The sequence below is a fragment of the Eleutherodactylus coqui genome, chromosome 11, assembly GCF_035609145.1.
Source record: "Eleutherodactylus coqui strain aEleCoq1 chromosome 11, aEleCoq1.hap1, whole genome shotgun sequence".
Taxonomy (NCBI): Eukaryota; Metazoa; Chordata; class Amphibia; order Anura; family Eleutherodactylidae; genus Eleutherodactylus; species Eleutherodactylus coqui.
The window spans coordinates 43,306,948-43,317,229 of record NC_089847.1 but is presented as its reverse complement, the minus strand read 5'-3'; the positions used below and the strand labels follow the sequence as shown (position 1 = coordinate 43,317,229).

At 49.6% G+C, this 10,282-nt stretch overlaps 2 protein-coding genes across 2 annotated transcripts in view; both read left to right on the top strand.

Annotated features, from left to right (window-relative positions):
• Positions 1-5,273: 5,273 nt before the first annotated feature.
• On the top strand, positions 5,274-5,873 carry LOC136581713 (octapeptide-repeat protein T2-like). Its single transcript, XM_066582336.1, has one exon. The coding sequence runs from the start codon at positions 5,274-5,276 to the stop codon at positions 5,871-5,873; it is 600 nt and encodes a 199-aa protein (XP_066438433.1).
• A 2,477-nt stretch (positions 5,874-8,350) lies between these two features.
• The window catches only part of LOC136582722 (nuclear receptor coactivator 5-like), a 35,079-nt gene continuing 33,147 nt past the window's right edge, over positions 8,351-10,282 (top strand). Inside the window, exon 1 of the mRNA XM_066583933.1 lies at positions 8,351-8,439. The gene's annotated coding sequence lies outside the window, so the exon portion shown is untranslated. The remainder of the gene's footprint in view (positions 8,440-10,282) is intronic.

Here is a 10,282-nt window from a genome sequence, read left to right as displayed (position 1 = left end):
CAGTCCTTGGACGTCTGAATGGTACGTGGGGTTCAGACTCGCTGATTAAGAGGATAATGCCAGAAAAGTGGGGTCATCCTCACGAACAGAGTCTGCAAAAGTTACATAAGCCTTATCCATAGTAAACCTGCGGCCCAAACTAAATTTATCATACACACACAAAAAAAATAATTTACTGGGTGATCACTGGAGCGGGGTTGGGAACACAGCAGGAACTTTTTTTTTATTTTACAGTGACTTATGCTAAATTAAACTTAATGTTCAACACATGATTTCCTGCTGGCTTCTAGCAGGTTCCAAGCGACTGGCACTGGGCTCTAGTGCTGTACAGGGAGCCTCTGAAGTAGGCAAGTTTGCCTTTTACAGTTCTAAGCCTGTGAATTTTTTTTTTAAGGTCCTTGAAAACCCACTTAACCCTTTCCAATCCACTGTCTGACGTCTGAAGACATTCTGATTGAAGGCTGTACAGCTCCGATGTCGGAAGACATCCGGCAGGGTATTCTTACTGTATATTACTGGCCGCTCTGTTGTTGGGGGCCTCTCCAGCATGTCCCATACCGCAGTACTGGCTCTAGCCAGCAGATGGCGCCATTGTAAAATGGCAGAAAGAAAAAGCCCCCTAGGAAACCCTTGGATTGGAAAGATTAACCCTTTGCACTTTTAAACTATTTTGGGGGATTGGAAACCATTACTAAATGGCTCGATAGTTATGGTCTCAAGTTACAATATTTTCAAAGTCATCCCAGAACGAATAAAAAGTGTTATCTGGGATTTGATAACTCCTCATTATTTCTTTGGAAGATCATCAATATTAGATTGGTGGTTGTCTGACACCCTGCAGCTCACCGTTCAGCTGTTTGAAGAGGCTGCAGCACTCGGATGAGCACTGGCCTCTTCTTTGGCCCCTGATGTCACGTTCCTCAATCACCTCGCCTTTCTGCAGCTACCAGTCCTATTCAAGTGAATGGAACAGGAATGCAATACCAGACACTACTGCTACATAATATACAGCACTGAACCTAGCATATAATGACGAGGCCGCAGCGCAATGTCCCCTTCAAATAGTTGATAAGTGGGGTGGCAGGAGACGGATGCCTACTAATTTGATACCTTCGTGAGGATAACCCATATTTTAATATTGTAACTTTAGGGACTTCTGTATGTATATACAGTTGTGTCATACGGCATTATGAGATGCTCAGACACAGCCCAGCATGCTTAACCCTCTTAAAGGTCAAGCACGGTAAATATATGGCACTTGGTCCTGGGCTTTAATCCCTGCTGGTAGTAGATGTACGGCATAGGATTAAGGCCTCTGCTTCCTGCAATCGAGTAGAAGCAGGTAGGGTTCTTAGCTGCTAGTCACAGTTTTTAAACGCTTCTGCCTTCTCCTTTCCCAGGTACATAGTGCTCAATGAGTGCTATGTACTAAGAAGTGTTTCTTCCACTATGCGACCTGGCCATAACGTGACAAAGAAGAAAATGACCCAAAGTCTACGTCAACCAAAACTGTCACCATATGCGCCCTGTAATCCAAAACTATACTTATTATATGTAAAAACGTCTGAAACAAAATGAGGAACCCATTCCCATACTTTAAAAAAAAAATTTACAGTTATTTTAGTGTAAATTTACTTTACCTTTTTAACCCAAAAAGGGTGAAAACTGAGCTGTACAGATGAGAACAGGGGTTTCATATATATCTATATATAGAATAGTCATTTAGTAGATGTTCCTGCTAACAAACTGTAAACCCTCAAGGTCAGGGTCCTCTACCCCTCTGCATCAATCTTCAAGGGAGGGGAAAGGAGGCAGTAGGTGAGGGTAAAAGTCGCTCATGTAGTGGTGAAAGCAAGTTTATTGTAGGCTTTTCTGAAGAGAAAGGTTTTCAGGTTCTTTCTGAAGCTTCCGAGGTGGTGGAGAGTCAGTTGTGTTGGGGTAGGGAGTTCTAGAGTATAGGTGACACATAGGAGAAATATTGGAAACTGTGTGAGGTGACGACTAGGGGACAGCAGAGGAGAACCGCAGATTGTGTGAGGAGGGATCACATATCACCCAACTTTTTGGGCACTCAAAGAGGGATACTTCTAGTTCTCTGAGTAGGAGCTCCACCTTCCCAGGCATATTTATATGCTTGAATAGTTTTCATTAAAATAATAATGCTGAAATCAGCAGAATATTATCAGGGTTTTAGGTCAGAAAAGTTTGGAGGGGACATGTTGTGGACAGGAGATTATGTGGAGAGGTATCAGGATATTAGGACAGAGATGTATAGAGGGGACAGGTTGTGGATGGCCTTGTAGGTCATTGACAATATCTCGGATTCTCTGGACAATGGCAGTATCTTGAATTGGATACTCTGGACAATGGGTTGGCAGTGAAGAAACTGGCAGGGGAATAACAGGGGAGATGTAAATTAGCCAGGCAGCAGAGTTGAGGCTGGATTGGAGGGGCTTAAGAGCACTGGAGGTGAGGGGGCAGAGAAGGATGTTGCAGTGGTCTAGATGGGAGATGAGGGCATGCACTACCATTTTTGTTGCTTCAGGACTAAGGAAATATATCTGAGAGATGTTTTTGAGCTGGAGGTGTTACACCATTTTATGTGCAGTTTAAAGGAGAGCATCAAATTGTTACGTTCAAGAAGGACTTATCCACCTTGCCTGCACGAATGAACTAAGAACAGAGTTCACACCAGAACAAAGGTCCAAAAAGAACCACACTGGCAAACACAGAAGGGAAAGTTATCCTTAGCAATTTATGAGGGGGAGGACCCGGCCTGCCTACAAGCAGGTCGATCGTCCTGACAAGAACGGCCCTGCTTCTCATACCTAAAGGCCTAGTGTGTCCGTAGATGGAAAGTAGGAAAGAAGATAAACCCCATAGGTACTCAACAAACATATGTCACATGTACACACCACACGCCTACAAACAAAGGGGAATTCAGGCGTCCACACACCATTGGGCAGAGGGACATAAACAACATGAAACATGAATTCCAATCTGGATCCAGGCAAGTACACACAGAACATTGAGTCTAGACTCAAACACCAACAAGCAGACTACACCCATCTGACACAACATAGAGCTAGACACACACACCAAACTAAGACCAGACTGGTTGGATAGGTAGGAGGAGAACCAGGAAAGCAGTGTCCTTTAGTCCAATGGAGTGAAGCATAGTGAGTTTATGGTGAACAGTGTCAAATTCTGTGGAGAGATCGTGAAGAATCAGTTGGGAGTAGTTGCCCCTTGATTTGGCCGTCAGGAGGTGATTTGACACTTTAGTCCTTGCGGTTTCTGTCAAGTGTAGAGTGCGGAAGCCGGACTGTAGGGGGTCAAGAAGAGAGTTTTCTGAGAAATAGCTTATAAGGCCAGAGTAAACCAGGCGGTCTAATAGTTTGGACATGAAGGGGAGATTTGAGATGGGTCGGTAGTTGGCAGCATCAGTCGAGTCAAAATTCAGTTTCTTTAGCAGTGGGGATATGATAGTGTGTTTGAATGAGGAGGGGAAGATTGAATATAGTGGTGAGGTGGGAGATGACCACTGGGGAGAGGGACTGGAGGAGGTGTGAAAAAGAGGGTAGCTAGCGCAGGTGGTGGGGGCGAGCAGTGGAAAGCAATCTGGAGACTTCTTCCTCTGTTGTTCGTCTGAGTACAGAGAGTGAACAAGAGCTAGATGCAGTAATGACAAGACTAGGGTCAGGGCTAGTCTGGGATTGGGAGGTTATTTCCTGCCGGATGTCGTCGATTTTCTTTTTGAAGTAAGCAGCCAGCTCTTCAGCACTGAGATCCATCACTGGGGGCTGCGGTTTAGGACTGAGAAGGGAGTTAAAAATATCGAAGAGTCGTTTAGGGTTGTAAGGAGATGAGAGAGGTGAAGTAGACTTGTTTGGCATGGTGGAGGGCAAGGTTGTAGGTTCTGAGCATGAATTTGAAATGGAGAAAATCTGTGGACTTTTGAGTCTTTCTCCACAGTCGCTCAGCACATCTAGAGCACCCACCGCCGGATGAAGCGCGTTTGAGGCATGAGCCATGGTTGCCGAGGTCTGCATAGGGTGTCTTGGGTCACGGGGTGCGCCGCTTCATCCAGGGCATGTTTAAGAGTGGTGTTGTGTGTGGCAGCCAGGTTGGGGCAGTAGAGGAGAGAGATAGGGGACAGAGAAGACTGTAGGGACTCCGCAAAGCTTTGTGTGTGAACGGCCTGAAGGTTCCTGTAAGTACAGTAGGTAGGAGGATCTGGGGAGATACTAGGAAGCTTGACAGAGAATGAGAAGAGGTTATGGTCAGTGAGCGGGAGATCAGAGAGGGAGGAAGGCCAGATCACGAGTATTGCCATCCCTGTGAGTGGGAGAGGCTGTGAGAGACTAAGGGGGGAGGTGAGCGATAGAAGCTAGGAGGGAGATGGGGTCGCTTGTGGGGATGTTAAAGTCTCCTAGGATGAGGGTTGGGATTTTGCTGGAGAGGAAGTCGGGGAGCCAGGCAGCAAAGTGATCCAGAAACAGACGAGGAGCACCTGGGGGGCGGTAGATAACTGCTACTCGCATGGACAACGGATGGAAAAGTCGTAGGCCATGTACCTCGAACGATGAGAAAGTGAGTGAGGGTAGTGGAAGGAGCACTGCGGGGAGAGAAGAGCACCTTCTCCTCCCCCTCGCCTGTCTTCTGGTCTCGGGGTATGGGAGAACTGCAGGCCATTGTAAGACAACGCAGCAGGGCAGGCAGCATCAGACTGCTGTATCCACGTTTCTGAGAGCTAGCAAATTTAGGGATTTAGCAGTGAAAAAGTCATAGATGGTGGGGAGTTTGTTGCATGCTGACTGGCAATTCCAGAGCGCACATTGAAATGAGACCAGGGAGGGTATGCACGGACTAGTGGTTGGACTAGAAGGGTGCCTGAGTGGGGCAGGTGGGGAGTGTTAGGGGCACTGGAGAGTGGGCCAGGATTGGATAAAAGTCTCTTGCTGCTAGTAACAGCAGGATAGCGAGGGTGAGCAGGTGGGTAGGGGATTTATGAGGACGATTGTTATGTTTCTTTGTGGCTTCAGGGAGATCGAGGAGTCTAAGGAAAGTGAAGAGTGCGTGTGAGCTGTGCATGGGGGGAGAAAGACGAGAGCGGCTGATATGGATAGAATGCACCAGAGGTGGGCGCTGGGCATAGGTTTGATAGAAAACAGTAAAGATAAGAATAGAGACTACAGTAGTAGTGGGTACTGTTGTATCTTGTCTCCCCAGGTACTTTGGGTGGAGACAAGGGTTCGTCCTGCTGGAGTAATATGCAACAACCAGAGCTGGCGATTGGCTGCCGACTCCCAGGTAAATTTTCCCGGGCCTCATCTCACCTTCCTGCTCGTCACTGTTTCTGGCTGCCGCTTGGAGCCGAGAAGTCCAAGCGGCAGCCAGGGAGACGGAGAGCGGCAGAGCAGGGAGCCGAGAAGTCCAAGCGGCAGCCAGAGAGACGGAGAGTGGCAGAGCCGAGAAGTCCAAGCAGCAGCCAGGGAGACGGAGAGCGGCAGAGCGCGGAGCCGAGAAGTCCAAGCGGCAGCCAGGGAGACGGAGAGCGGCAGAGCCGAGAAGTCCAAGCGGCAGCCAGGGAGACGGAGAGGGGCAGAGCGGGGAGCCGAGAAGTCCAAGCGGCAGCCAGGGAGACGGAGAGCGGTAGAGCCGAGAAGTCCAAGCGGCAGTCAGGGAGACGGAGAGCGGGGAGCCGAGAAGTCCAAGCGGCAGCCAGGGAGACGGAGAGCGGCAGAGCGGGGAGCCGAGAAGTCCAAGCGGCAGCCAGGGAGACGGAGAGCGGCAGAGCGGGGAGCCGAGAAGTCCAAGCGGCAGCCAGGGAGATTGAGAGTGGGGAGCCGAAACGTCCAAGCGGCAGCTAGGAACAAAAAAAGCAACAGCCAGCAGCTAGGAGGGACAAGTTTAATGAGATTCATTAAGCAACTAGCCAGTGACCAGCCCCGAGGTTTTATGGCTCGCTTACATAAACAACACTTCCACACGAAGGATTTTGCTAAAATCTCGTCCACACGGGGCGGCCAATCCGTTGCTGCAAAGCCGGCAATGTGGCGCGGAATTGAAAGCCCCAGCATGTCAATTCTTTTTATTTCCTGTTGCGGTCTCACTCCTCTTTATGCCGGCCATCCAGCCGCCCAAAAACCCACGGCAAAATGCAGCAGGTTTTGAAGCTGCAGCTCTCCTGCAGCTTTTCGGTGCAGCCAAGCCGCAGGATTTCCATCGTAGGAAGCCAGCCTTAAAAGCTGGACATAGAACAAAAACATAACAGGGGAAATATGCAAGAAGGGAGCAATGGTGCAGATTAAAGGGGTTGTCCCGCGGCAGCAAGTGGGGTTATACACTTCTGTATGGCCATATTAATGCACTTTGTAATGTACATCGTGCATTAATTATGAGCCATGCAGAAGTTACTCACTTACCTGTTCCGTTGCTGGCGTCCCCGTCGCCATGGTGCCGTCTAATTTCAGCGTCTAATCGCCCGATTAGACGCGCTTGCGCAGTCCGGTCTTCTCCCTGGTGAATGGGGCCGCTCGTGCTGGAGAGCTGGTCCTCGTAGCTCCGCCCCGTCACGTGTGCCGATTCCAGCCAATCAGGAGGCTGGAATCGGCAATGGACCGCACAGAGCCCACGGTGCACCATGGGAGAAGACCCGCGGTGCATCGTGGGTGAAGATCCCGGCGGACATCTTAGGGTGCCTGCACACGAACGGAATTTCCAGTGCGTTATTTTAGGCACATTATCCGCCCCAGACCACAGCCAATATACTTCTATGAGGATCCGCAGTTGTCCCCAGACGGACGGATTTGTATTGCGTTTTTTCACGCGCGTGAAAAAATGTGCGACCTGTTCTAATTTGGGTTGGATTCTGCGCGTGAAGCCTCCAATACAAGTGAATGGATGCGTTTTTTCACGCAGTACATCCGCAGTGCAGCTGCGGATGGAGTCACTGGTTGCTATGACTACAGGAAGTAGGCATGGTAGGAGGCGTCCCAACTCACAGCACAGAGCTTCACAGGCAAATTTGTAGAGGGAGATAGGTAGTATTTCTTGCCAATGCAGGATCTAAGAATGCAAAATCTGTAGTAATGAATTCGGCCGCCTGCAGACGAGCGGGTTGGATGCGGCGGCGAGAATTCTCGCCGCGGGACCCGGCCCGAGAGCCTGCAGTGACGAGCGCGTACTCACCCGCGCCTGGCGGCCCTGGCTCTTTCATGTGTCGGCTGCCACGCAGCCGGCGCATGCGCAGACCGTAGCCCCGCACAAAAATAGGATATGCCGCGGTTTGTTTGCCGCGCGAGATTTCGCGCGGCCTAACTGCAGCCGTCCTCATAGGAGTGCGTATTGTAATGCACTCCTATGCAGACTTTCAGCGGCGGAAATCGCGCGGGAAATACCGCCACGGGATTTCCGCCCGTGTGCAGGCGGCCTTCCTCTTGTGAATTTTTTTGCAGTGACTGAAATAAAGTCACGCTGGAGAAGCGCCTGAAAAAAGTTACATGGATCAACCATGCCCACAAAGACATCTGCTCACATAATTCAACGGTGCTCGCACAAGCAAGAGGGACAAAACGGAGTCTGGGTGTTGGTTTTTAAGCTGTTTTCCAAGGAATGGGCAGTTCTCTAGGGGCTGGGTTTACAATAAGGGGCGGCTGCTGGTTTTTCTGCGCGTTTTTTTCCGCAACACATCTGCGATTTTTCACGCATCCGCACCTATCCGCAAGCACATTTAGGTACCATACGCGCGTGAAAATCCGCTAGCGGAATCCGGAACGCTCGTGTGCAGGCGGCCTTAGTAAGGTAAGGAAGAAGTCGCCGCAGCGCGGGGATTCGGGTAAGTACTAAACTTTTTTTTTTTTAACACATGCATTGGGTTTGTCTCGCGCCGAACGGGGGGCCTATTGAATAAAAAAAAAAAAACGTTTCGGCGCGGGACAACCCCTTTAAGCAGAGGTGAGGTGCACAGTGTTTCGGCACTTCACCCCCCCCCCCCCACACACACACATATAATACAAGCCCCCCAACACACACACACTCTACAAGCCCCCCAAAATAATACAAAGCCCCCCCCCACATAATACAAGACCCCCCCACACATATTACAAGACCTCCCCCCACACACACACACAATACAAGCCCCCGTATAATACCACACTCACACTCTACAAGTCCCCACCCCCAATACATGCTTCGTCCCCACACGCCGCCGTTTCTTCACTACATAACATTAGACATTCCCAATGACCGATTCCCTCTTCTTCAGTACAAGAGCGCCGCTCCCCTCCCGGCCGCTAGGTGTCAGTATTCCTGTGGAGCTCGTTTCCTGCAGTTCCCAATCTCTGACTTGTCTATTCCGCGTTTTCCCATCTCGTTGATCTCCGTGTCTGCCGCTCGTTGTGTTTGTTACTGGGCTGCGGACGGGAGAGCAGAGAGGTGAGTAGTCGCCGGGCCGGGGTCTTGTGTACACACGGCGTCCTGCGGCCTCTACTGACGCTGTATGAAGGTTGTGGCTGCCTCTGTATAACGTCGGCGGTTCTCGGCCGTGCTGTGTGACTGAGACAATGCACGCTGCAGGGAGCGGATGTGTGATAACATGAGGTTATATGTGCATGGAGGGGGATATACGGGGCTGCTTCATATTTTATAAGGGCTTTTCTGAGCTGTGGATATTCCCTTCAAGGGCCCCAAAATTAATACACTTTGGCCTTGAAAATGGTGCTGCGGTCACTTTAACAGCGATCTGCCATTTATCACTGTGGCGATCCGGCTCTGCGGCCCTGCGTGGCCCCTGTGGTGGGAGCTGATGTCACCGGAAGCCCCCTGACCGCTGCAGCATGACGTTTCTGGACTCCTGGCATCGTGGTGCCCAGGATGGGAGTGCTGATGCCAGGAGAACAGGTGGTGATGCTGCAGCCTCTGATTGGCTGCAGTGATCAGGTGACTACTGGTGACCTCAACAATCACTGGGACCACAGCGGGGCTGCAGCGCTGAATCAGGGTGGTACAGGACAGGTAAGCACTACTCCTTTTGTTATCTTAGCACAATGGGCTCTCAGTAAAATGTTGTCCGGTAACTGGACTATCCCTTTAATCCCTGCGTGACGCACATACATCGATATGCGTTCTAACCACATATACCCCGTGTAGTACGTATATGGCCGTCTACTGCACATGCTGTGTGTGGAGAGGGCTCAGGACGCAGACCTGCTCCATACATGGCGGTGTCGGCTGTCTCTAATCGTAGCTGTTAAAGGGATTTTGCAATGAAGTACTGCTAATGACCTATCCTCAGGATAGGTCGTCAATAGTTGATCGGGACCCCAACTGATTAGTTGATCAGGCGCATGCTGTCAGCGGTGCAATAACCCAGAGGTTGGACTGGAAGCCTAGCACCGACCTCCGTGTAGTGGCCGGCGCTTGTAACTGCAGGCACAGCTCTTATTGAAATCAACACGAGCCGTGCCTGCAGTTACAAGCGCCGGCCACTACACAGAGGTCGGCGCAAGGCTTCCGGTCCAACCTCTGTGTATTTACAGCGTTGACAGCATGCGCCTGAGCAGTCGGGGTCCCGAGTGACGAACTCCAGCCGATCAGCTATTGATGACCTATCCTGAGGATAGGTCATCACTAGTATTCTCCCTGGAAAAAACCTTTAACTGGTGCTGGCAGTTATCACAGGGCCATTAAAGTCCCCATGGTTGCCATGATTGCCTATTATGGATGTGCCTGTGGCATGTCTTTAATAGGCAGTCTTTTAAAATGCAGTATAGTGCAATACCATAGTATTACATTATACTGTATAAGCAATCGAACAAGAAAAATGAGTAAAATAAAGATTTTTTTTTTTTTTTTTTTAAATAAAAAAAAATTGGTAGGGTCTAGTTTATTAAAATATCACATTGTTGATCCTGCATGATTGTACTCTTTTGGTCACTCCGTCTCCAAAAAAACCCCCCAAAATATCAAAAAGTTGTATGCTACCCAAAATGGTACCAATACAGCCTACAGGTAGCCTCGCAAAATACGAGTCCTTTCACAGCCCCATCGATGAGAGTAGTTTAATTGTGGGTTTTACCCCTAGCGTTCGCATACATTATATGCCTCAAACAATGTTACTCTCGGCATGTGTTGAGTTAGGCCAATGGGTTGCCATAGCAACCTAAAGCCTAACAGAGCCCACTGGGTCTATCCTAGCAAGTGCTGGCAAAAAAATCACATCAGTACTGCAGAGTATTAAGTAGGGTAAAAAATATATGTATATATAAAATCATGTAAA

What these genes read in the sequence shown, in the direction of transcription:
- LOC136581713 (XM_066582336.1), top strand. Translation starts at nt 5,274, where the DNA reads ATGCAACAACCAGAGCTGGCGATTGGCTGCCGACTCCCAGGTAAATTT.